At 41.0% G+C, this 27978-nt stretch overlaps 2 protein-coding genes across 8 annotated transcripts in view; one reads left to right on the top strand and one right to left on the bottom strand.

Moving 5' to 3' along the window:
• Positions 1-1414: 1414 nt before the first annotated feature.
• txnl1 (thioredoxin-like 1) lies at positions 1415-19374 on the bottom strand. Of its 7 annotated transcripts, none has more exons than XM_061799558.1 (12): positions 19160-19374; positions 13276-13381; positions 12988-13173; positions 12566-12791; positions 12362-12486; positions 9843-9939; positions 9041-9214; positions 8795-8917; positions 5475-5544; positions 5158-5330; positions 1755-1859; positions 1415-1682 (listed from the first exon to the last, which is right to left on the bottom strand). In XM_061799558.1, the coding sequence occupies exons 4-12, from the start codon at positions 12596-12598 to the stop codon at positions 1653-1655; spliced, it is 930 nt and encodes a 309-aa protein (XP_061655542.1). In that variant the 5' UTR covers positions 12599-12791; positions 12988-13173; positions 13276-13381; positions 19160-19374; the 3' UTR covers positions 1415-1652. The 7 variants fall into 7 exon arrangements, with proteins under 7 accessions (XP_061655542.1, XP_061655540.1, XP_061655539.1 ...); XM_061799556.1 differs by having other exon boundaries at positions 13272-13381; XM_061799555.1 differs by having other exon boundaries at positions 13272-13448.
• The window catches only part of atp8b1 (ATPase phospholipid transporting 8B1), a 33072-nt gene continuing 18526 nt past the window's right edge, over positions 13433-27978 (top strand). The window contains exons 1-5 of the mRNA XM_061799553.1: positions 13433-13674; positions 19276-19495; positions 25492-25670; positions 26229-26326; positions 26562-26675. Coding sequence (XP_061655537.1) covers positions 13551-13674; positions 19276-19495; positions 25492-25670; positions 26229-26326; positions 26562-26675 — 735 coding nt within the window. The 5' untranslated portion in view covers positions 13433-13550. The remainder of the gene's footprint in view (positions 13675-19275; positions 19496-25491; positions 25671-26228; positions 26327-26561; positions 26676-27978) is intronic.

Consider the following 27978-nt stretch of genomic DNA (forward strand, 5'->3'; position numbering starts at 1 on the left):
CAAATTAGTTCAAATTTCTGTAACTTGCCAGACAAAATAGTTTTGTAGACTTCAGAATTTATTCTGCTGCTGCCATCATGAGTTACATCATCAGTAAAGACTAGTGAGCCCGTACCTCCACCATGCTTCACAGATGAGCTTGTGTGTTTCGGATCATAAGTAGATCCTTTTTTTTCTCCATACTTTGGCCTTTCCATCACTTTGGGAGAGGTTAATCTTGGTCTCATCAGTCCATAAAACCTTGTTCCAAAACTTTTGTGGCTCATCTGTGTACAACTTTGCAAAATCCAATCTGGCCTTCCGATTCTTTTCGCTGATGAGTGGTTTACAACTTGTGGTATGGCCGGTATATTTCTTCTCTCGAAGTCTTCTTCGAACAGTGGACTGCGATACCTTCACTCCTGCCCTGTGGAGGCTGGCAGTGATGTCACTGACTGTTGTCTTTGGGTGTTTCTTCAAAGCTCTCACAATGTTTCTGTCATCAACTGCTGTTGATACCCTTGGCCGACCTGTTCGTTGTCTGTTGCTCAGAAATCCAGGAGTTTCTTTCTTTTTCAGGACATTCCAAATTGTTCTATTGGCTATTGCCAATGTTTGTGCAATAGCTCTGATCGGTTTTCACTCTTCTCTCAGCTTTTAAATGGTTTGCTTTTCTCCCATAGACGCTGGTATTCATGCTTGCGTAACAGCAAATGCAGTTTTCACAGGTGAAACCCGAAGCCAAAAACAAGTAGTCTGATGTTTAAGCAATCAAACTAAAAAGCAACACCAGAGAAACTAGGAACACCCATCAGTCACATGTTCCAATACTTTTGCTCACTTGAAAAGTGGGTGGCTTCAAACAAAAGGTGCTCTGTCCTGAGTTGTTTAACACATCTAGATGTAAATACCATGAAATAAAAGCTGGAATTCTGAACCTATGTCTCATATTCATCTTTTAATCTGAAACCCAAAAGTCTTCAGTACACATCAAAAACAATGGAATTGGTGTTTGCGTTCCAATACTTTTGGAGGGGATTGTAAATTAACAAAATAAAAGCTAATGCTACTAGTGTTTACATTTTCAACTCAAACACTGAATCTGTCTTTTTGTGGCATTTTAAATTGTATTTAAAAAGAGGCAGAGTGTCTGTGGCCTCAATGTTTTGAAAACAGAAAAATCTTTTTGCGCATACAATGTTCTGTGATTCTTTGGTGAGTTGCTTAAAACCAGGTGTGTCAGCTATTGTTGGAGATCCCTGAACTAACATAACCTTCTTTGCCTTCTGCAAGTAGTGCAAGATTTTAATTGAAGGAATCGAAGACAACAGTAAAAAAACAAGGAAATTTGTTTTTGAACTATTTATCGGCATTAAAAAAATGTATGATGTTGCTACAGCTAGGAGTTGCCATAAAATCAGAAAGGACACACATGCCTTTGAAAAAGGACTGTTATTTACAGGGATTTTAATTTGAATTACAATACAAATGATTTATAGACTGAGAGTCTCCAGAGACTGCTAATCCTGTAAATCAGGAGTGTGTGCGTTGTGTGTGTGTGTGTGTGTGTCCATGTGGTGTGTGTCAATGTCTGCTTGAAGTGTGGCAGCTTTGGCAAAGGGAAAAGTCCTTCAATGTATCTGCAAGCTCCTCTTTCCCCCATTTGTCCCGACTCAGTGACTCTCTCCTTTCTTTCCCACAACCTGCATGAATAGACCATCCATTTATTAGTACAACAACAAAAAAACACTTAGATTGTTTTGGTAGATTCTTACCCTTTTGAAATCATTCATGTTGGTGGCCTGTACTGGAGTACCAATGAATGTCAGGTAGTTTATTTTTGTTGTCTCTTCATCTCCTTGGTTTGATTTGATGAACAACTAGTGAATGAGGAAACAAAAGAATGAAACTAAGATACTGATATGTTTTTTTTTTTTTTTTTTAAGCCAAGTGAGGCACTACACTATATGTTTTTGTGAGGCCACAAGCGGCAAACAATACTGTTCTTTATGATGGAATGAAAAAAAATATTGATTATATATTATTTATAACCACACTTTATTTATAGTGTTTTAATATCATACATCAGACTGGAAGAATATTCTTCATTCTCAATAATCTACAGTGGGTACGGAAAGTATTCGGACCCCCTTAAATATTTCACTATGTCATATTGCAGCCATTTGCTAAAATCATTTAAGTTATTTTTTTCCCCTCAATGTACACACAGCACCACATATTGACAGAAAAAAACAGAATTGTTGAAATTTTTGCAGATTTATTAAAAAAGAAAAACTGAAATATCACACAGTCATAAATATTCAGACCCTTTGCGGTGACACTATTCTTTAACTCGGGTGCTGTCCATTTCTGCTGATCATCCTTGAGATGGTTCTACACCTTCATTGGAGTCCAGCTGTGTTTGATTATACTGATGGGACTTGATTAGGAAAGCCACACACCTGTCTATATAAGACCTTACAGCTCACAGTGCATGTCAGGGCAAATGAGACTCATGAGGTCAAAGGAACTGCCTGAAGAGCGGAGGGACAGAATTGTGGCAAGGCACAGATGTGTCCAAAGTTAAAAAAAAAATTATGCTGCACTTAAGGACGTTTGGGACGACTAGAACCCTTCCTAGAGCGGGCCGTCCAGCCAACTGAGCAATCAGAAGAGAAGAGCCTTGGTGAGAGAGGTAAAGAAGAACCCAAAGATCACTGTGGCTGAGCTCCACAGATGCAGTCGGGAGATGGGGGGAAAGTTCTAGAAAGTCAACCATCACTGCAGCCCTCGGGCCTTTATGGCAGAGTGGCCCGACAGAAGGCTCTCCTCAATGCAAGACACATGAAAGCCTGCATGGAGTTCGATAACAAACACCTGAAGGACTCCAAGATGGTGAGAAATAAGATTCTCTGGTCTGATGAGACCAAGATAGAACTTGTTGGCCTTAATTCTAAGCGGTATGTGTGAAAAAAAAACAGGCACTGCTCATCACCTGTCCAATACAGTCCTAACAGTGAAGCATGGTGGTGGCAGCATCATGCTGTGGGGGTGTTTTTCAGCTGCAGGGACAGGACGACGTGTTGCAATCGAAGAAAAGATTAACACAATTTGTCGCTACATCTACAAATTTGGCCGCACGGTGGACGACTGGTTAGCACAGCCGCCTCAGAGTTCCGAGAACCCGGGTTCAAATCTGTAGAGTTTGCATTTTCTCCCCGAACCTGCGTGGGGTTTCTTCGGGTACTCTGGTTTCCTCCCACATCCCAAAAACATGCATGGTAGGTTGATTGAATACTCTAAATTGTCCATAGGTGTGAATGCGAGTCCGAATGATTGTTTGTTTATATGTGCCCTGCAAGTGGCTGGCGACCAGTTCAGGGTGTAACCCGCCTCTTGCCCGGAGTCATCTGAGATAGGCGCCAGCACGCCCACGACCCTAGTGAGGATAAGCGGTATAGAAAATGCATGGATGGATCTACAAATGCAAGTTGAAACTCTACCATGCAAAGCGAAAGCCATATCTCAACAACACCCAGAAATGGAGCTGGCTTCTCCGGATTCAAGCTCATCTGGGCCGGAGCTCATCTGAGATGGACTGATGAAATTGGAAAAGTGTTCTGTGGTCTGACGAGTCTACTTTTCAAATTGTTTTTGGAAATCATGGACGTCGTGCCCTCCGAGCCAAGGAGGAAAAGGACAAGCCGGATTATTATCGGCGCAAAGTTCAAAAACCAGCATCTGTGATGGTATGGGGGTGTGTTAGTGCCCATGGCATGAGTAACTTGCACATTAAACCCATCCGTTTAGTGCCACGGACGTATTAATACGTTTTCAGTGTTTTTTTTAATACATTGTATTAGAGGGTTTGGCGCAGCTCCACAACAAGTATCTAAGGGTTGGGAAGGATTTTAGTATGTTAAATCGACACCAGAGGGCAGCAGTGGCTTTGATCAGAATTTTGTCAGCACGTCAGAGGAAGACTATCTCCCTCTGACTGTATTACTGACTATATTTGACGGTGGAGCGTTACAGTGCCGTGGTTGAGAGAGAGAGAGACACGGTGAGCCAGTTAGAGCGTAAAACAATGGCTAAATAAAGACAGTTTACTCTAAAACAGAGTTTTGCTAACGTAAAAAAGGATAATGTACCATCATCATTCTTTTCCCCCAAAAGAAAGAGATGACAACGAACGGCGTGTAACGCTGGTCGCGTCAAGCATTCGAAGGCCCGCGGTGAGATTGCGACCATATCAAAATTGTCAAACATGGTTGGCACCTGGCTCTCACAATTTCAGAAAAACGGCTAGCATTAAATGCGTTAAACATCTTGTCTTTGTATTCAGTTGAATATCGGTTCAGTGTTCATGCTGCCCATTCGCCACCTCACCTATGGCTAAATACGCGAATATGTTAACGCTAGCAAATCAAAATCATCCACTTCAAAAGAGCAGCCTCATAAAAGTTAAGTTGAACGCTCTCATCCTGATGTGTGTTGCCAATGTTAGTGGTTTAATTTTTCCCCCGCTACCCAAAATGCTTCAATTTGTCACCGAGTGCGAACTCGGGATAGCTCCCGTCCAGCCGCTGCTCACTAAGCAGACATGCTCACGGGGTTTCCCAGCAGCAGGGTGCGGCACATCAGGGAAGATAAGACCTGATTCTGTTTGGCGCCTAATTGAAGCATATTACCGTAACGTACGTTTGAAATGTTGTTGGTCAATGTGTCCTGCAATTCACATTAGTTCTTGCAGCTAGCTAGCTGCCGTCTTCATCAATGCACGAGCCATTAATCCGACTTTGGTTGTCATGGCCCCCCACCCCAACATCAACATTAAATTTAGTTCCATTTGGACAAAAAGTGAGTTACGTAATTTAGACCATGTTGTCCTGCTACTAATATTTATCACCAAAGATTTAGAATATTAATATCTTCAACTAAAATTCTTCCATTTCATGAGCTAGATAAACTCTTTAAAGTCCTTCTTGAGAATGACTAAATAAAAAGTGAATCATCTCAACAGGTTTACTGTTGAACAGAATTGGTGCCTTTTACATACTTTTTCAAGAGATTGGTGCAAATGTGACCCAGCATCTTAAAATCCCCTTAAAAGTATTTCTTTATTCTGTCTGCAGCTTTATTATGGCATAGAAGTACTGAGAGTGTTCTGATCCTTACCGTTACACTCTGCACATTCTGAAACTTGACGTAGCGCAATGGAATGATTCCATCATCTTTGTAGTCTTCCTCTGTCAGCTCCAGAGTTTGGGTGGCCTCATTTCGCTCCGCATCATCGAAACCCAAAGAGCGCGGGAGATTGATAAATATCTTCACCACTTTAGGAGCTTGGGCTGGTACATGAACAAGAGATGCAACATGTAGCATGGGTGGAAAGAGAAAGGAGAAACAGAAAAGAAGACAAATAGTTATCCAAAAAAAAATAATGTGGACCAGTCTTATGAACAGATTGAATGAAGTAGTGCAAAAATTCTCACCAAAGTCTGAGGACTGCAGTTTCATGGAGAAGAGCTTCACAGGCTGGTTGAAGGCGATAGTTATCAGCAACTGCAAAGAATATATAAAAGCCATTTTTTTTAAATAATGAAGTAGCTTAGCACACACAACTAAAATATTCTTCAGGGGGAAATTAAATCAAAAACTGAAAGTTTTGTTCGTTATTATTGCTTGCCTATAACACATTGAATTTTATTTTTAACCTTTATTATTAAGTTACTCAGAGTAGAGATTTGGCGGCAGCTACATCCACCAAAGGTTTGGGCCACCTCCGGCTCTACTTATCATTATCTGACCATCATTGAACTTTTGGATGGGTGGGTGAGTTTTAACAGCAAATGTGGTATTCAGGGCAACGATATACCAGAGAAAGTTGGAAGCCTCTCTTAAACCCATCAAATATGAAGAGAAGAGGCAGAAAAGACAGATTATCCTTCCTACAAATGTGTGGACTATTTCAGGGCCCGACATTAACGGTGGCCCGATGGCCCTGGGCCACTAGGGGGCGGTGTGGGGCCACCCATACTTTACAGACGCTGGCACGACCGTGCCAGTACAGATTTCATAAATAAATAAATACAATGAAATCCGGCGGCACGGTGGCCGACTGGTTAGAGCGTCAGCCTCACAGTTCTGAGGACCAGGGTTCAATCCCCGGCCCCGCCTGTGTGGAGTTTGCATGTTCTCCCCGTGCCTGCGTGGGTTTGGATGGATGGATGGATGGATGGATGGACAATGAAAATCCATCCATCCATCCATTTTCTGAGCCGCTTCTCCTCACTAGGGTCGCGGGCGTGCTGGAGCCTATCCCAGCTATCATCGGGCAGGAGGCGGGGTACACCCTGAACTGGTTGCCAGCCTATCGCAGTGCACATACAAACAAACAACCATTCGCACTCACATTCACACCTAGGGGCAATTTAGAGTCTCCAATTCATGCATGTTTTTGGGATGTGGGAGGAAACCGGAGTTCCCGGAAAACACCCACGCAGGCACGGGGAGAACATGCAAACTCCACACTGGCGGGGCCGGGGATTGAACCCGGGTCCTCAGAACTGTGAGGCTGACGCTCTAACCAGTCGTCCACCGTGCCACCTAAGTGAAGCATACATAAGCTTAATTGTATTTTTAAATATTTTGGTTATCATCAAGAAAACCATTGAAAATGGCTAGAGCTTGATACCAGCTCTTGTATTAAGCTCTTATGAGCTATTTTTGTTGTCATTATATTTGTCCAAACAAATGTACTTTTAGTTGTACAAGACATGGGTCTATTTTTTACCAAACCAAATTATTGATTTATATTTACACAATTTGCTTTACTCATACATAATACTGTATAAGTTTTTAGTGTGCAGTAATCTTGTATTTGACTGCATTAGATTTCTCCCATTGGAAACAATATATGTGCACCCACTCACTGGCCAGCCGGCCAGTGCTGTTTTTCATTGCGTACGGCGCCACGACACTGAAAAGTGGACCTTCTGGTTCCACTTGGATAGTAAGTAGACTTTACACCGATCTGATCGGCTTAATCGGTGTCGGCCGATAATTAGCATTTTATGCTGATTGGCTGATCGGCTTTAATGTCATAATTCGCTGATCCGATTCATGACGTCATTGATCGGCTCTGCAATCATTTACTCCGCGTCGCCATCGTGCACAGTATATTTGAATGCAAAAGCTGGTTTAATTTTTAGCCTTGTCGCGTGTCTTTTGACATAGTATTGTAAATATCTGAAAGCCAATAAAGTCAGCGGTGTGGGACAGACAACATGTCTGGGACAGAAAACACATAATGCGTGGATCAGACAAATTCGGTCTTTCACGACTGCACTATGTCAGACTACTGCAATAAAATCTTGTATTCCGATACCACCGCATCCCGTCTTTTACGAACACTGGGCTTTATCTTAACTCAAACGCAACCGGATACACTTATTACCACAGCGACGACAACAATGGATGGCGTCGTGTATTATAAGAACAAAATGGGAAAAAAAATGTGTGCTGGTGGTCACTGCTGCTCGGGAGAGGACTTTAATTCAAGGACTGCTTGTTCACGTACTTTTAATACGATACCACTCGCATGCAGGCAACAAAACATTATGTAGCCTAGCAAGCTACTGCTAGCACTACCGGTTGTATGTAAACATGCCGGTGTTCTGTCGAATGAAGCTCTAAAGTTTTCGGTGTGTGTGTGAATCGGTGTGTATCGATGCTATCGATCTCCTGCTTGCAACGCCAACTCGTGTGCATTGTGTTTGCCTAACAGCACAGGAAAATCCTGAATGCGCATTATACACGAGAAATTACAGTAACACTGACTTTGCTTACAGAGCCTTGTGAACTACGGACTCTGAGGTTACGTCCCGGTGGCTAACGCTAACACATGCTAATGTGTCTGTAGGAGGCAGGATCTAGTCAGCAGTTTGAAGCCAGTTCATTCTCCCGGCTCCCACACAGTCAAAAAAAAAAAAAAAAAAAAACGATGGAATAGTGTCTTTAAATTTCCTGCCTCTGGCATTTTGTATTTTAGTACAATTTATAATTTGAGGAAAGGAAAACAAAGAACTATAAAATACACGTAAATTAAAAAAACAAGTAATTGTTTGAGCCAGTGGGGGAGCACAGCATAAGCACATGTGTAAGTGATCACAATGGTGCCACCTCTGCCTCAATTTAGGCAAGGAGAACATGCTGCAATGGAATAAGCACTGGTACCAATTACAAGCTGCTGCTTTCTTACATCTATCTTCAGTCAATATCTAAAACTGTGTAGTTAAAATATGTTGTCAATATCACTGTAAACCTAACCAGTTTAAAAACTACAGGTGCTTATCAATAAATTAGGATACTGTAGGAGAGGTTATTGTATTTCAGAATTGAAATTACAAAAGTACATTTCATAAATTATACAGATTCATTCAACACAAGAAAATACTTTTTAGACGGCCAATTCCAACAACCTTGCCATATTAAAATCTTTTTGACTGTTTCTTATGAGACATTCTAATTTCTTGAAGATGGAAACATTTTGATTTTTCTTAGCTGTAAACTGAAATCGTCAAAATAATAAAATAAAAAAGTGTATTTTCTGTAGTGAATCTATGAGTTTTCAAAGTTTTTAATGATAATTTGTTGAGATGGACCTATATACAGCTGCAATGTTTATAATAATACAAATTCCTAATAGCAGCCACACCAATACAAAACGTTGCTTGTTGATGGCTGATTTTGGTTAATATCCTGACAATGTGGAATTATTCCTCTGGTTATTGTTTGTTGTTATGTACGTTACCTGTTCATCACAGTCTGACTCCAGGTAGGAGGAGTCTTTATTTAAACAGTTGTCAAAGCCACAGTCATCGCTCTCGTTGAGGCACTCGCAGCCGGCTTTGTTTACAAAAGGCACAAGGTCCATCTGGAAACAAGATCGAGTACTGTATTTCAGATTGATTTTATAGTCAAAATAAATGCCTGCATTCCAGTAAATCCTGCAACTTTGTAACAACCATTTCTATGTATGACAATGATGCCCACTTACATATCCCTTTGGAATGTCAGAATCCTCGCTGTTTCCTGGATCATTCTCTGTGAACTGCTTTATCTTCTCCTCCAGGCCTGCAGCGTCTGCCCCTTGATACTGGTCCAGCCGATCCCGGTTCCTGAAGAATAAGAATGTCGGTGTGGCTGATATGTTGTTGGCTGCCTTTGTTGCCTGGGGAAGATAGAGATAAATGATTGCCTTTCATAAGCACAATCCACAACATGTGAACATCTAAACAGTTTTTCCAAAACTTGTTTTTTTTCTCAATAACAGTATGGCAACTTGGGTTTAATCTACATATTCATCTCTTTTATAACATTCCTTTCTGTCCTTTGTAATGCAAGGCAGGATATTTTTAGTCCTCAATTTCCACAAGGCTATGACTTGTATGATACCTGGCAAAAAATAACAGCCTCTTTTATGATACTGCATTTATCTCGTACTCTCAAACAAAAATGGCTTTACTGTAGTAGTGGTTTCAGTACGCCTTAAAAATTTACTTTTACTTAATTTTGTGGGTAACAAATTGACAGAATAGTAACTTTAGAAAATAATGCAGGAAACACTAAATTATTTCATGCATAAACATCACAGATTAAAAAAAAAAAAATAAGCCATTACGGTTGGATGAGAAGGCAAAACTGTTTTACAGATACATTGTTTTCAAAACACATTTCTTCAGCTCCTTCAATTATTTGCAAATAATTTCATTTTATTAAAACAAATTAATTACAAATATGCAATATGTTTTTTTTATTTCCCCCTCCCCTGCACATGGTGTGTTTGAGATCAGACTGACCGGACAGACATGTACATCAACTTCAAGGAAGACAACCTGAGGATACTTGTTACTCAACATGTTGAACGCTGGAGCTATTCTGACACACGGCCGGCACCTGAGGGACAAGCAAAATGTACTATTAAATTAAAGGACTATAACCTTACTTAATACAACAAAATATTTTGTCTTGCAAATAGCAGAGCTATATTTTGTTCCGGCCTAAATAAAGTTTGGCTGTCATATTCCAGATTTGAGTACCTGACCGATATAACCACAGTTCATCATTAAAATATAACAACTCTGTCAACAATTGAGTTAGATTGAACTGACTAACTACAATATATACAAGAGGCAAGAGAAAACGAACAATTTCTTATACGAGATACCTTTTCAGTGATGATGCAAGATCAAGTCTTTATTTCTACAATATATATTATATCAGCCATCCCACCTTTGGATATCATTTTACAATGCCAGAACGCCAAATCAATGTAATAGTGCTATGTCATTGTAAGCAACTCAGCTACAAAAGCTAACGCTAGCATAATGCTAACCTACAAATACAAGCTATTGTTTTCAGGTACAGGTCTACAGCGTTAATGGAATTTCTTCAAAACAGTTGATGACTACTCTTAACTATACAATCTGCGTAATGAGACATAGTTGTAGGACGGCCTCCAAGGTGTGTCTTACCCGGCCATTGTGAACTTAACCACCGCAAGCCTGGAGCTGGCGGCCGCTAGCTCCGGTAGAAATTCCGGATCACTCCCGATCACTTTAACGCCGACCATGGTAGACTTACAGAAGGACGATATAGGCAACGTGGCCTTGTTACTCTGGATATATTCTTGGAAGAACACTATTATACTCAAATAATGTAAATAATATTTGTTTTGTTTTTAGCTTTCCATCAAAAGTAGCTAAATTCGTTGTACTCCAGACACCGCAAGTGAATCGACATGTGACGTTCTGATTGACCAATAGCAGTGGGTAAAGGCGTGGTCTGTGTTTTATTGCAGTCATATAGTTAAGAATTCTCATTATCGCCATCTTACGCATTGGAGGAGGAACATTTCAATACATTTTTCACTTCTGCTTGATTGTGACCGTGTTCAGTTTTTCTGCAACTTCAACTGCAAGTTCAATACAGTCAATTGAATTCCGAAGAAAATTACGATGGAACCAATCAATAAGACAATTTCTGAGTATATTTTCTGGAGAGGTATCAACATTTCATTTATAGTAAAAAGGCTGACTTTGGAATTACTTTGTCATGTAAAATTTTTTATTAGAGTAAGGGAACCCCCATTTATCACAAAGGATATGTTCCAGACCAACCTGCTGTAAGTGAAAATCCGCGATATAGAGGGAGGCCATACAAATTTTTTTTTGTATAGTTCTACACCTCACACACACACACACTTCAAACAAATTTAAACTTACACTATTAAAACACATATTGTAAACATATTTGGATACAAGCAATCGCAAGCGTACATGTTGTACTGTCTATAAAATACTGTAGCAGTATAAGTGGTGTGTACTGTGAATACTACTAGATGACTGTCATGCATGCACAAGGTATGGCGTTCCATAGCAGGTTATGTTAAATTGAGTCGACACAGTCAATGGCAGTTTTCGGTATGTGCATATGGTAATTTTTGATGTAATATTCATCCAGGTTTTAACAATATGCATACTGCAGTAAATATAGCACATATGATTGACATGACAATTTAAAACACCATACAAGTTTATCGCATTCACTTTAAAAAAAGTAAATAAATAGTGGAATACCAAATTACATGCTTTATATTGTTGTCCAACCAGTGGTGGGAAGTAACAAAGTACAGATACTTAATGTACTTTAGCAGATTTTTCCAGGTATCTGTACTTTATTTTCATACTTTTCTGACAACCTTTTGTTTCCCCTACATTTGAAAATATCTGCATTTTCAACTCCTTACTTCGTCAAAATAGGCTTGTTACTTTTTTCAACCTTTGCAGATGACGACATGCCGTGAGAACGACTTAACTAGAGAGACGTAAAGTCAACCGCAGTTGAGTTCATTGAGGTCTTCTAAGGCAGAAAAAAAACTGCGACAGCAGTGACATGGTGGAATGTGTGGCACAATTGGTTATAGTCTGATGTAGGACTGGACCCAAAAGCAGGCGGAGGTGGAAGGAGTAGATGGAAATGGTTTATTTGGAGGAAGCTCAAGGTGTGCATTTCCGAGGCGTGATGGTGGCTCGCGGGAACAAGGAACAGTCAGGAGACTGTAGCGGGAGCAGGTGGCAGGACTTGATGGCACGGTTGGAACGGGCATGGACCCCCATTCAACAGAAACCTTACCGGCTTACGCATTGAAACATGAAATGTCGTGTGGATCTTGAGAGATAGGGGAAGTTTTAACTGTACCGAGGTGGCATTGATGATTTTACTGATAAGAAAAGGGACCAATGAAGCATGGAGCGAGCTTACAGGATTCAGTTTAGAGGGGGAGATCACAGGAAGAGAGCCAAACCATTTGCCCCACCTTTTATTCAGGCGCGGGAGAGCCAAGAAGATCTGCCAGCCGCTTATTCTTTTCAGCTGATCGCATAAGAGCAGCCCTGACAGCCTTCCAGACAGCTTTGACTCATCAAAAGGTTCTCGCTTATGCTGGGAACAGCCACCGTATGTTGTTGTTCCTTAAACAGAGGTTGTTGGAAAGCATAACATGCCATGAAGGGAGACATACCTGTGGTGGCGCTGGTGTGGGAGTTGTGGGCATATTCCACCCATGGGAGAAAGATGCTCCAGGAGGCGGGATTGCAAGCAGCAACACAGCGAAGAGCAGATTTCAAGCTTTCATTCTCCCACTCCATCTGGCCGTTGGATTGGGGGTGATTCACCACGACGCTCCTGGGTTGTGGTGAGCACGGTCTTTTCGGTTTGAGGGTGCAAGTGGCGATGAAGTGACCTGGCTGACCACAATAAAGACATAACTGTTGACGTTTCAGGGGATTTAGTCGCATCAGCCCCTCCAGTCTGGTGGGAGGTAAGGACGTTCAGCGTGACACAGATTGGCTGGATTTGCTGTGCCTGCAGACGGTGTCAAGCTGCACGTTTCAACCCCCTTCTCTCTATTTCTTGGAGATGATTGTCTATCTTAATAGCTACCGAAATTAATTCCTCCAAAGAGGTGGGCTCATCCCGGGCTGCGAACTCGTCTTTGAGCCGTATTTCCAAAGGTGTGATGATGGCCCGGGGAACAAGGAAGAGTCAGGAGACGGTAGGCGGGACCAGGTGGCAGGACGTGACGGCGTGGTTGGACCCGGCAGCGAAGCTGGAGACACGGTAGGAATCCTGGAAGCGGAAGAGCACATATGACGGTAAGTATCACTGCAGATAGTTCGGAAACAATTAGCAACAAGAGATGATGCCGTGAGAGCAGAGCTGTGTACCAACAATAGCGAAATAGTCTGGCGCTGGAGTTCTGGGTGAGGCAGGCTTAAATGCAGGCAGAAATCAGTGTTGCTTGAAGACAGGTGTCCAGCCCAGGTGATGCTGATTGCTGGGGAGAAGAGGGCGGGAGAGGTAGCGACAAGGCGCAAGGTGCCACCGAAGCTCCAACAGAGGAACTGCAGGGCATGGATCATGACAACGTGAACCGGCAGCATTAACTGCGACGGTAACAAATTTGGAAAAGCAAGATATTCCCCATCCAGGGTCTTAAGGAGTGGATGCTGCGGGCTACGGCTCATAAGATGATTCGTGGCTCGTGTCAGCCTAAAAACTACAGGCTTCTGGAGTTCATAAATTATCCGTCTAATCAGAATCAGAATCATCTTTATTGGCCACGTACAGGTATGTTAAAACACACAAAGAATTTGTATCCTGTAGTTGGAGCGGTGAACGACTGGTTAGCACATCTGCCTCACAGTTCTGAGGACCGGGGTTCAAATCCCGGCCCTGCCTGTGTGGAGTTTGCATGTTCTCCCCGTGCCTGCGTAGGTGTTCTCCGGGCACTCCGGTTTCCTCCCACATCCCAAAAAACATGCGTGGTAGGTTAATTGAAAACTCTAAATTGCCCATAAGTGTGAATGTGAGTGCAAATGGTTGTTTGTTGATGTGTGTCCTGTGATTGGCTGGCAACCAGTTCAGGGTGTAGCCCGCCTCTCGCCCGAAGATAGGGCTGGGATAGGTTCCAGCACGCCCGGGACCCTAGTGAGAATAAGTGGTACAGAAAATGGATGGATGGATAGTTGGAGCTACTCTAGCATGACAACAAACAGCCACTATGACAAAATCTAAATTTAGTACAGCTATGCAATTAATACAAAATAAGGCACCAGCAAGAATGAGCGTGGAAAAAATGTTAAAAGATTATTATTATTATTTTTTAAATGTCACAACATAGATGTGCAAAATTGGCATTACATGTCACAGTGGAATGGAAAGTCAACTGTTTAAGAAGTTAATGGAAAGAGGGAAGAAGTTGTTAGAATGCCCGCTGGTTTTAGTCTGCATTGTTCGAAAGCGCCTTCCTAGGGAAAAGAGCTGGAAAAGGTGGTGACCAGGATGTGGAGGGTCCAAGAGAGCCTGACCTTGTCTGAGTTGTGTCAGCGTGCAAGTCCCCAAGAGAGTGTGTGTGTGTGTGTGTGTAGCTTTTTGTGTACCAAGTTATCAAAATGGTTAATGTATATAATTAACAGTTGACAAAACAAAACATTCATTAATTTTCCATACCACTTATCCCAGCTATCTTCGGGCGAGAGGCGGCATACACCCTGAACCGGTCGCCAGCCAATCGCAGACAAAACAAAACACATTTTTTTCTTCATATTTTCTCCAGAAACTCTGGAATTCTGTATGTTTCGCTGGATCACCTGTATGACAAATGCCAATGTAAAGGGAATGCTTCTTCAGGCCCTACTCTGACCACTATTACAACATAGGTTTGGTGTAAAGTCACAGCGGAGGTGCAGCAGGAGTTTGTATTGAAGAAGTACTGTATATTTTATTTAATGCAGCCCTATGGGGGGCACAAGTCAGTGCAAACTGTAGGCCGGTCCCAAGCCCGGATAAATGCAGAGGGTTGCGTCAGGAAGGGCATCCGGCTTAAAACCTTGCCAAACAAATATGAGCGTTCATCCAAAGAATTCCATACCGGATCGGTCGTGGCCCGGGTTAACAACGTCCGCCACCGGCGCCGTCAACCTGCAGGGCGCTGTTGGAAATTCAGCTACTGTGGGTCGAAGTCGAAGTCAAAGAAGAAGAAGAAGAAGAGGTGGAAAGCGGGTTCTTCGGCAGAAAGAGAAGAGGAAAACACAGAGCCTAGAACTGAATGTGGGGACTTTGAATGTTGGGACTATGACAGGAAAATCTCGGGAGTTGGTTGACATGATGATTAGGAGAAAGGTTGATATATTGTGTGTCCAGGAGACCAGGTGGAAAGGCAGTAAGGCTAGAAGTTTAGGGGGAGGGTTTAAATTATTTTACCATGGTGTAGATGGGAAGAGAAATGGAGTCGGGGTTATTTTAAAAGAAGAGTTGGCTAAGAATGTCTTGGAGGTGAAAAGAGTATCAGATCGAGTGATGAGGCTGAAATTTGAAATTGAGGGTGTTATGTGTAATGTGATTAGTGGCTATGCCCCACAGGTAGGATGTGACCTAGAGGTGAAAGAGAAATTCTGGAAGGAGCTAGATGATGTCGTTCTGAGCATCCCAGACAGAGAGAGAGTCGTAATTGGTGCAGATTGTAATGGACATGTTGGTGAAGGTAATAAGGGTGATGAAGAAGTGATGGGTAAGTACGGTATCCAGGAAAGGAACTTGGAGGGACAGATGGTGGTAGACTTTGCAACAAGGATGCAAATGGCTGTAGTGAACACTTTTTTCCAGAAGAGGCACGAACATAGGGTGACCTACAAGAGCGGAGGTAGAAGCACACAGGTGGATTACATCTTGTGCAGACGATGTAATCTGAAGGAGGTTACCAACTGTAAGGTAGTGGTAGGGGAGAGTGTGGCTAGACAGCATAGGATGGTGGTGTGTAAGATGACTCTGGTGGTGGGGAGGAAAATTAGGAAGACAAAGGCAGAGAAGAGAACCATGTGGTGGAAGCTGAGACAGGACGAGTGTTGTGCGGCTTTTCGGGAAGAGGTGATACAGGCTCTCGGTGGACGGGAAGAGCTTCCAGAAGACTGGACCACTGCAGCCAAGGTGATCAGAGAAGCAGGCAGGAGAGTACTTGGTGTATCTTCTGGCAGGAAAGGAGAGAAGGAGACTTGGTGGTGGAACCTCACAGTACAGGAAATCATACAAGGAAAACGGTTAGCTAAGAAGAAGTGGGACACTGAGAGGACCGAGGAGAGGCGAAAGGAATACATTGAGATGCGACACAGGGCAAAGGTAGAGGTGGCAAAGGCAAAACAAGAGGCATATGATGACATGTATGGCAGGTTGGACACTAAAGAAGGAGAAAAGGATCTATACAGGCTGGCCAGACAGAGGGATAGAGATGGGAAGGATGTGCAGCAGGTTAGGGTGATTAAGGATAGAGATGGAAATATGTTGACTGGTGCCAGCAGTGTGCTAGGTAGATGGAAAGAATACTTCGAGGAGTTGATGAATGAGGAAAATGATAGAGAAGGGAGAGTAGAAGAGGCAAGTGTGGTGGACCAGGAAGTGGCAATGATTAGTAAGGGGGAAGTTAGAAAGGCATTAAAGAGAATGAAAAATGGAAAGGCAGTTGGTCCTGATGACATTCCTGTGGAGGTATGGAAGCATCTAGGAGAGGTGGCTGTGGAGTTTTTGACCAGCTTGTTCAATAGAATTCTAGTGCGTGAGAAGATGCCTGAGGAATGGAGGAAAAGTGTACTGGTGCCCATTTTTAAGAACAAAGGTGATGTGCAGAGCTGTGGCAACTATAGAGGAATAAAGTTGATGAGCCACACAATGAAGTTATGGGAAAGAGTAGTGGAGGCTAGACTCAGGACAGAAGTGAGTATTTGCGAGCAACAGTATGGTTTCATGCCTAGAAAGAGTACCACAGATGCATTATTTGCCTTGAGGATGTTGATGGAAAAGTACAGAGAAGGTCAGAAGGAGCTACATTGTGTCTTTGTAGATCTAGAGAAAGCCTATGACAGAGTACCCAGAGAGGAACTGTGGTACTGCATGCGGAAGTCTGGAGTGGCAGAGAAGTATGTTAGAATAATACAGGACATGTATGAGGGCAGCAGAACAGCGGTGAGGTGTGCTGTCGGTGTGACAGAAGAATTTAAGGTGGACGTGGGACTGCATCAGGGATCAGCCCTGAGCCCCTTCCTTTTTGCAGTGGTGATGGATAGGCTGACAGATGAGGTTAGACTGGAATCCCCGTGGACCATGATGTTTGCAGATGACATTGTGATCTGCAGTGAAAGCAGGGAGCAGCTGGAGGAACAGTTAGAAAGATGGAGGCATGCACTGGAAAGAAGAGGAATGAAGATTAGCCGAAGTAAAACAGAATATATGTGCATGAATGAGAGGGGTGGTGGGGGAAGAATGAGGCTACAGGGAGAAGAGATGGCAAGGGTAGAGGACTTTAAATACTTGGGGTCAACCGTCCAGAGCAATGGTGAGTGTGGTCAGGAAGTGAAGAAACGGGTCCAAGCAGGTTGGAACGGGTGGAGGAAGGTGTCAGGTGTGTTATGTGACAGAAGAGTCTCTGCTAGGATGAAGGGCAAAGTTTATAAAACAGTGGTGAGGCCAGCCATGATGTATGGATTAGAGACAGTGGCACTGAAGAGAAAACAGGAAGCAGAGCTGGAGGTGGCGGAAATGAAGATGTTGAGGTTCGCTCTCAGAGTGACCAGGTTGGATAAAATTAGAAATGAGCTCATCAGAGGGACAGCCAAGGTTCGATGTTTTGGAGACAAAGTTAGAGAGAGCAGACTTCAATGGTTTGGACACGTCCAGAGGAGAGAGAGTGAGTACATTGGTAGAAGGATGATGAGGATGGAGCTGCCAGGCAAGAGAGCTAGAGGAAGACCAAAGAGAAGGTTGATGGATGTCGTGAGGGAAGACATGATGGCAGTTGGTGTTCGAGAGGAGGATGCAGGAGATAGGCTCTCATGGAAAAGGATGACGCGCTGTGGCGACCCCTAACGGGACAAGCCGAAAGGAAAAGAAGAAGAAGAAGAAGACTGTATATTTTATTTAGAAAACACTATTTAATTGGTATTCTTTTGCTTTCATCATTTTAATTATTTTAAACTATTTATTGTGTTTAATGGGGGCACGGTGAATTACTGGTAAGTACATCCGCCTCACAGTTTATAAATAGTTTGGCGTTGCAAGATTTTGCATGAATTTGCATGTTCGTTTTGTGATTGTGTGTTTTCTCAGTGTTCTGCAGATTTCTCCCACATTCCAAAAACATGCATGTTAGGTTAATTGAGGACTTTTAATTGTCCCTAAGTGTGAAATGTGAGTTTGAATGGTGTTTTGTGTACATGTGCCCTGTGATTGGCTGGCAACCAGTCCAGTGTGGCGCACGCCTCAAGTTCGAAGTCACGGCTCCAGCACACCAGAGTGACTTTAAGAGGATATAAGCGGTTCATGAAAATGTATGGATAGAATGTGTTTTATGTTTGATCTTTATCACTTTGTTACAACTTAGGTAGCTACATTTCAGATCTGTACTTAAAAAAAAAAAAAAAAAAGCAAATTAGTTGAATTAAAACTACTTTTACCAATCTTTTTTTCCACAGGCATATGTACTTTTATTTTTGCCATCACGTCACCAGTGTATGGTTGTATTTTTACTGTCATAAGAAGAGTATTTATTCATTCATTCATTCTTTTAAATGAACGACCAAGTCTACAGACAAATTACTAGCTTATTATTATTTTTATTTTTTTTACTTAACTAAAAATAGAAATACAATACAAGAATAATACACAACACTAAGAGAAGTCAGCACGTGAAATTAAATAAAATGAAAGCAAAAGGCACATGAAAGAAATGAGCTCTATATTATTTCTCTAATATGTATATTACATTCTTTACATATTCTTTTGGTCCGAACCGCCAGATGCAAACAATAATGCAAATTTCCTAAATTAGACAACAGTAACATCCTGAACACAACATATGATTGCTGGCTAACTTGCAAACTTTATACAACGACCATGAAGCCAAAATTAAGATAAGGTTGACAACATACTATACAACAACAACTGTATTTTGTCAGCTCAAATAGTACATGTGTAATCGTATTTTTCATGGAGGTTTGAAATTTGGAATAGTAATTCATGAGGTCCGGGCTACCACGTGACGTGGTTAATACACTTCGTCACCTACCTGGCCAGTGCTGACTTCACTTCATTCCGAGAAAGCTGCCCGTGCAGTCCCTGAACGCAACGCTGCTTTTTAAAAAATATTTGTATTTTTTTTCCTCTTCCTTTCCACGGGCCAAGTGTTTGTAGTGTGGAACGTGTTAAACCGGTCGTGTGGCTTCGTGAGGGCCGGACAGGTGAGGCTACGGTGGGGTGGAGGAGGAAGGGCGGAGTGCTGTGGTGTCAGAACAACCAGGAAGGAAGAAACATGGTGCGGTGACACAGCAGCCGGACACCCACGGACAACAGTATTCATCCTATTTTTATCAAGTTGTTCCCACCCTTCAGCAAAGAACACGTTGTAAGTACAGTTTAAGATAATCTAAGACATTTTTACTTGGTCCGTTTCAGTTTTGTGTTAAAGAGTTTTTTTGTTTGTTTGTTTAAACACCGTCAAGGGAGTGTCAGTGCCTCACCTGGCGACTGCTCTTGCTCCATCAACATATTTACCTTTTGTCAGTAGTAAAGTATAATGTGTGTGTGTTTTTTTTTTTTTTTTTTGGTATCTATGTCCCACTGTATCTGAAATGTATTCTCCCTATCAGAACTGGAACTGTGTGCTTAAGGGTTGTAACTGAGCCAAAATTGAACAAAAAGTTCTAAATCTGTTATCACTTGTCAAGCCACCAGACAAATGTATTTTCCAACACTGTTCCCAAACAGTCCAAATATTTTAATTTTTTTCCCCCCACACTGGTTGAGCGCTTTCCTTGCAATAAAAGCACACACATGGGCAAATGTTCGTATTTGATAATATATGCCAAATCAAAGATTCCAATGCACAATTTAGGAATTCAACAATGTGTTTATTATTATTATTATTAGGTTGCAGTGGTGCAGCATACTGAGGCAGATCTAATTTCTGACGAGTTTGGTTACCTTCTTTAGCTACTTGACACTAGCAAAATGTATGACCCTGTAAAGTTGCACACCACTGCAAAATGCAACCACAATAACTAATTAAACTAATTGTTGATTTAGAAACACAGCACTCTTATACAAAAAAAAAAAGACCAAATTTAGTTTAGATACAGCTAATCTATTGGACCCCATTAGCCAATTGTTGCCCAGTGAGTGTCTATACACACATACATAAGGTGAAACCAATTCCTCTTTAAAATATTTGAACCTTTTGTAGCATTTAAATAGTACTGTATATAGTTAGACATTTTACCTGAGAATAATCCTCAAATCCTTTCATTCAAGTAGTGATTTCTAATTAATCTTGAACTGTGATTAGTGAGGAGTTTCCACTCTGAGCAGAACGTGCAATTACTTAAATAGGCTCTTTCTTCGCTATCTAGCTACAATATATGAGCAATATTTTGGTGATGTACACCATAAACTATCAGAACTGAACCCCAAGTTCCCCCAGAATTTTGACTCTTTATTTTAGTAAAAAATGCTGGCTATGTTGTGTTAACAACTTGGAGAAGGCCCTTTTTGCGTGTGCACAAAACAAGGCAATATCCCTTAAGGCATGTTTCAGTGAGTTTGTTGTGGAAGGATTTGCAAAGAACCCTGATCTCAAAAGCCCATTAAACACTTTTGGGTGGACTAGAAGAGAACCAGGTAAACCAGGTCCTCTCTCAGGTTTAATGTCAGTGACCTCACAAATGTTCCTCAGGATGAATAGACATAAGTTCCCACAGGCACTCTCCAGCACCTAGAATGTCTTCCCAGAAGTGTTGAAGTTGTTATAGCTGCAAAAGGTGCTGGGTAAGGGTCCAACTCTACATCGTCTTCTGATTTAATTTGCTGTATTAGTATTGTTCCAATGCTCCAGTACTGTTGTGTTGGCTTACAACTAGCCTGTCTCTATTAGCCTGTGGTGCCTTCCAATACAAATCTTTCAATAACCTATATGAAGTTAGTTAAAAAAAAATAGTTTTTCATTTTCATTGTTTTTCGGAAGTCTCAGTTGGTCACAACATGACAGTGTAATCAGCAATCAGAATCACTTAAGACATCACAGCACACGCCGAAAATGGCTTTACAGTACATGCTTCGAAAGCTGTAATCTTTAATTGTTGAACTACTACTTTGGTTGAGGAGGATGTTGTATCTTAACACAGTGTGGACTAGGTCTTCCAAGCTGCCCCACTGTTTATCGTATCCCTTATCATTAATTAGAATGGAGATGAGCTAAATTAATCTTCAGTGTTTTATAATTCAATTCCCACTCAAAAATGGGAAATCAATTAATCAAACACAACATTTTAAGCAGTAATTAAACTGTCAATTTAAGGGATGTGCTTAATCAATGTTAAGAGTTCTGTAAATTATGTTGAATCAATTGTTGCTCAATCATGCACAGAAGTAAGGTAAAATGGATTTCACTACTTGGCTGCTGTATCATCTAAACAGGAGTTAACTATTATTTTCTGCTATCGAAAGTCAACATTAATGAATTGACAGTTTTAAAAGACTATTTCTTATTTGTAATCCGCATTGCTATTCGCATGTTCAGACACTGGTTTCCTACTTGTCCTGTTTGAACCCTTATGCTAATAGTGTTATAATGTCAGTAAATGACAGTTTGACTACCTGATCAATAAGGTTTGTCGCTGGAAATAGACTTCTCTTTGTTCGCTGAGATGAACATGCAGCGCATAATAATTTCTTGGTGCCATGCATGGGAGACCAGGCAGCATCAGGTCTCTGTGGACTGACATTAAGTGGATTTTATTAGTTTGATTCCTGCTGTGAGAACAACTAGAGAATCTCAATTATGACTCGACTCAAAGTCAACAGCCTTCATTTGACACAAACACTCAATGGACTGGAATAGTCACCTTCTCTACCGTATCACTTCAAAGGTACAACTATTTTTCAAACATAGCACACTGAACAGTATTTGGTTTATTCAATGAAACCTTACCTGTGGGGGGGGGGGGGAAACACATTCATCCTAACTGAAATGAGCAAATCACAATAGTCATTTACTAAAATTAGATGGCTAAATTGATAATTTTCCAATTGTTGTGCTTTATAAAAGTGGAATTTTTATTTATTTATTTTTTAAAAAACAACTTCTGTAACCAATTTTCAATTTCATAGACAAAAAAAATGTTACTTTTTTTATAAGGGGGATGAAGAAAACAAATATTAAAATGTCGCCTGTGACTGTCTGAACCAATTTCCACTTGAAAACCTTTTCTGTTTTGTGAACTTCTCATTCAGTGACAAAGACGGATTGTTGACTTCATTACTTGACAGTTGTTTTGTCATGTAACTGCTGTGGTTTAAATTGTAGAAGTGTGAGTGAGGCCATCTATGTAAAGGTTGCGAAACAATCTCTAAACAGTGGAGAAAACTTATAACACCACCTGTCTCCCACATACAGTATAATGCGGTCCTTTCATCCCTCCAAAAGATATTAAATAATTTACCCTCTAAAAAATAAACGAAGAACTGTATAGATTATTAACGAGGGTGATTCCACCTAAAAGACTGTCATTGGCTGGCAGAGGCCCCTCTAAAATCTATTTTAATGTGTCTGTGTCTGTTGTTTAGCATCCCAAAAGGGTGAAACTTTTTTGGGGGCGTGCATCTTATTTAGAGGATTAATACTTGGGTTTCCACACCAACACTCAAGCTAGCGATGTCCTACCTTGCCTTATTGCATGAACTGATGAAACCTGCTTGGATGAGAGGCAGATAGTCTTGTCAGACGATCAGAATAATCAAGTTGGGATCCATTCAATGCGAGAAGTTGTCGACATTTTTCTTGTCGCACAATGAACGTTCCTTCAGGAGTTATACTTCAGTTTGACAACACTTTTAACCTCCACCAAGCACAAAAGTACAAAGACAAGTTCAGTGGCACATTGACGCAAAGAAATTGCAGTTTCCATGAAAATTTGTGAACGGATTGCACATTTAAAATTTGTTACATTCTGCTACAAATTTTGGTGTGGCAAGAGAAAGTTATTTTCTTTTTCTTTTCTTTTTTTTTTTTTACCATTAGAGTCACTATGGAAGCGTTCCCATGCCTCAGAATGGAAATAGTAGTTCCTATCCATCTATTATTAATAAATACAAACTTGCGGACAGGCATTTTAACACAAATATGGCGCTCCACAATTCATTTTTTATGTGACACAGATTTTCTCTTTTTACCCTTGTCTGAATATAAAATCAAATGGGTAAGTCATTTCATGTCCTCCTCTGTGAATCAGTCAGTGGCCTGCTAATATAATGAGAGACGAATAAACACAAATATAGTGCATGAGTGTCATTCACTGCCATCTAGTTTCTGTCCATCAACTAAGATATCACCGCTCAAGAAAAAAAAAAACAGAATTGCTGCTCACTTGGTCACTCTTTTAGAATGGCTTTGAAAGTTTGGAAAATGATTTAAGTGTAAACTTGAAGAGCCGAAACACTGTCACTGGTGTTTATTTGATTAGTAATTTTGCTTTATAATGTAAGTCGTCATACAACTCTAGCTGTAGCAATAGGAATGAACCTGTGCAGTATAAATTATTTGCGAGCAGGTTTATACTTGCTTACAAAGTTCCAGAATAATTTCACTCATGACAAGTGGTGAAAAGTTCAGAATGGGCGATCTGGTGTGGTGGGATTAATGTTGTCGATTTCTGTTGCACTTCCAAAAAGAAGTAACCATTGTGTCTTTTGTTTTCTCGTTATTGATTTAAAACACTGACAAAAGACCCTCCGGTATTACAGAGATGGTCTGCGTCGCCCTCACTGCTACATTACTCTCAGTTGTCACAGGCCAGAGGCCTCGTGCAGCCACAACCATGCATACCATGGAGAGCCTCCATTGCGGAAGCTGACTATTATTGTGTGCTGTTCTATGATTCAATCAGTATTGAATCATTGATAGAATATAATTGGGATCTAATTTAAAGCCTATTTATACATGTATCTGGCTGCACATTTGTATTTTAACTGGTATCTTTTGTTGGTTTCTATCAAAATTGTCTCATAGTGCCACATTTTATGCATGTCAGCTGGCAACTGATTCCTTCTGCCGTTATTTGTTTGCTGAGTGGCACCTTATCTGTGTCACTCCTTGTGCTAAGTTTCATTTTTCTGCTCTTCGCCTTACCTGTCTGAGCAAGAGCTGAGCCCCCCCCCCCCCCCCCCCCCCCCCCCCCCCCCCCCCCCACTATCAGGTTTCATTGTCGTCATCACGGTATGCTCTCCTCTGTCCCACTCTGGAGATAACTTACCCCGCCCTCCCTCATTGTTGCCATAGTTACATCCCATAGCCAGATACCACCAAACCTGTTTTCTGAGTCGGGTGATGCTACTGCTGAGGTGGTTTTTCATCTAGGATGTTCTCAATTATTTTGTATCAGTATGTTGTCTCAAGCAATGCTGTTAAACTACCGGTAATTCATTTTCATTTCTAATTCATTTTAGGGGGAGATTTAAAGTTAATTTAGTTAAACTTTAAATCTCCCCTAAAACAACACCAAAAAATGCTACTTCACACCTCTTAATAATTTTTACGAGTTTTTTTTTTTTTTTTTTTTTTTTGCATTGTCACACCAGGTAGGGCATATTCTGATGGTACCGTCCATCAATTGTCTGAATTGACTGTATCATCACATCAAATTTATTTGACACTGCAGGTAGACGATATATAAAAACAATGTCACAATGCCACTGGGTTCTAGTGTTTTTTGTTTTTGTTTTTTTCTTCAAATCACATTCAAGGAAGAATCAGTGTTGATGTGTGCGTGATAACTTATTTCTACAAGAGTATTTAAGGGTTGTTTAGTCCTCACATGTGCGATGTTGTTCAACTGGATGATGACGTGGGCTCAATTTAAAAATACCTTGCATTTTCAAGTCACCTTTGTCCACCTCTGTTGCCACACTGAATACAATAAAACATGCAGGTATTTTGCCCTGAAAAGAAAATAGGCCGCCCTCTTCCTCAGTTCCATAGTTCAATTATGACGCCCATGTGTCAATTGTAGTTTATGGTGTTTATGGTGTATCACTAACACTCCGTCTCGTCTGTGGCAACATAGCCCAAACCAATAGTCAGTAAAAGCTATGAGCATCTGCAGTATGTTTGTAAGCTTTTCTTTCTAAAGGAACAACTTGTTACGTCTTGCTCATGCAATTGCACATCTGTGGGGAAGGAAGAAACAGGTTATCCTTAAGTTTAACAGTGAGCTATGCCCATTATCCCGCTCGACGTCTTTCCAATCCAAAACTACTTTGAGTGTTTACCTGTTGCAATTTAGTGCTTTTACTTGCTGGGAGCACATCAGTGTAAATGATTCTAAAATCGGAATATTTCTTCTTTCTCAGAAGTACCTGCGGTGTCATAATGAGTATGCGCGTGGGCACCCACGGGTCTGTGGGGCCCAACGATGAGGTCATGCCATACAGTGATGATGAGACAGATGATGAGCTGGACGTGAGCACAGACGAGGAACAAGAGGAGACGCCAGGAGCCCCGCAGCCCGCTGTGGAAATCAGACCAAGTGGTGAGGCACTAGAGACCATCCATCCATCCCATCCATCCGGTCGACGAAATATCAAATACTGAAAATAAATGAAAAATAAATCAAATACTGTTCGAGGAGTTGACAGCCTTAATCAGCATTGTGTCGTATCGTCTAGTAGTGGATTGGGTGAAATTTGTTTTTAATAAACAAAAAAAGTTACGGATTGCAGGTTTGTTTTTTTATGTCGTCATGTTTAAAATTCAGTATAAAAACAAAAGTGTTTCACACACCACCTTCAGGAAAAGTAATAATAGTAAAAAAATATAATAGTAAATATATTATAAACTAAATTTTCAAGATACTTTTCAATACTGTTATTCAATATTGTGGTTGTGTAGAAGTGTGATGGGTACAATTGCTTGATTAATTGTTACTACGAGTAACTAAATGAGACTCAAGACTATTAATTTTTATTAATAATTATTAATTAATTTTAACTATTTTATATATTTCCATGACCACATTTTGGACAACCTTATACAAATATGGTAGCAGGAATAGCTGACATTTTGTGATGATACTCTTTCTTCTCTTTAGAGATTGGCTGGAAGGTGAAAGCCAATGACCGACCTTACCACCATCTGCCAGAATTTAATAAAAAAGTATTCCTATGCATCAAGAAGAGCAGATACTCTGTAAGTGCTACATTCAATGAATCATGAATTTATCTGGCCAATATATTGTGAAACAAAGAGAGAGCTTCATTATTTGTCAAGTATTCCACATTATAATTAGTATATAGTCCTCAAACCTTCTTGTAAGTCTTTTACTGTAACGTGATCGTAAAAAACCTGATGTTGTCACTGTTGCATGCTTTTGGATATTTCCTCTTCCTGGCTTTATGCTCATCAACATTCGCCGTTGTTTCAGGGGAACGCCATCAAGACATACAAATACAACATCCTTACATTCCTTCCCCTCAACTTATACGAGCAGTTTAAGAGAGTTGCCAACCTCTACTTCTTGGCTCTTCTTATCCTACAGGTAAATATCCCAAGCAATAACATAGTGTCATAATTACAGTAAATGCAACCCCAATTCCAAAGAAGTTGGGTTAAACAAAAATAAAAACAGAATACAATGATTTGCAAATCATGTTCAACCTATATTTAATTGAATACACTACAAAGACAATATATTTAATGTTCAAACTGATGAACTTTATTGTTCTTAGCAAATAATCATTAACTTAGAATTTTATGCCTGCAACACGTTCCAAAAAAGCTGGGACAGGGTCATGTTTACCACTGTGTTACATCACCTTTTCTTTTAACAACATTCAATAAACCTTTGGGAACTGAGGAGACTAATTGTTGAAGCTTTGTAGGTGGAATGCTTTCCCATTCTTGCTTGATGTACAGCTTCAGCTGTTCAGCAGTCCGGGGTCTCCGTATTTTACGCTTCATTCATTCAGACAGGTCTGGACTGCAGGCAGGCCAGTCTAGTACCTGCAATCTTTTACTACGAAGCCACACTGTTGGAAGACATGCAGAATGTGGTTTGGCATTGTCTTGCTGAAATAATCAGGGGCAACCATGAAAAAGACATTGCTTGGATGGCAGCATATGTTTCTCCAAAACCTGTATGTACCTTTCAGCATTAATGGTGCCTTCACAGATGTGTAAGTTACCCATGCCATTGGCACTAACACAGCCCAATACCATCACAGATGCTGGCTTTTGAACTTTGCGTCCATAACAGTCCGGATGATTATTTTCCTCTTTAGCCTGGAGGACACGATGTCCACAATTTACCCAAACAATTTGAAATGTGGACTTTTCCACTTTGCATCAGTCCATCTTAGATGAGCTCGGGCCCAGAGAAGCCGGCGGCCTTTCTTGCTGTTGTTGATAAATGGCTTTTGCTTTGCATAGTAGTTTCAAGTTGCACTTACAGATGTAGCGCTGAATTGTATTTACTGATATTGGTTTTCTGAGATGTTCATGAGCCCATGTGGTGATATCCTTTACACATTGATGTCGGTTTTTGATGCAGTGCCGCCTGTGGGATCGAAGGTCACGGGCATTCAATGTTGGTTTTCGGCCTTACCGCTTACATGTAGTGATTTCTCCATATTCTCTGAACCTTTTGATTATATTATGGACCGTAGATGACGAAATCCCTAAATTCATTGCAATTGTACGTTGAGGAACATTGTCCTTAAACTGTTCGACTATTTTCTCTCGCACTTGTTCACAAAGAGGTGAACCTCGCCCCATCTTTGCTTGTGAATGACTGAGCAATTCAGGGAAGCTCCTTTTATACCCAATCATGGCACCCACCTGTT

The sequence above is a fragment of the Phyllopteryx taeniolatus genome, chromosome 15, assembly GCF_024500385.1.
Source record: "Phyllopteryx taeniolatus isolate TA_2022b chromosome 15, UOR_Ptae_1.2, whole genome shotgun sequence".
Classification (NCBI taxonomy): domain Eukaryota; kingdom Metazoa; phylum Chordata; class Actinopteri; order Syngnathiformes; family Syngnathidae; genus Phyllopteryx; species Phyllopteryx taeniolatus.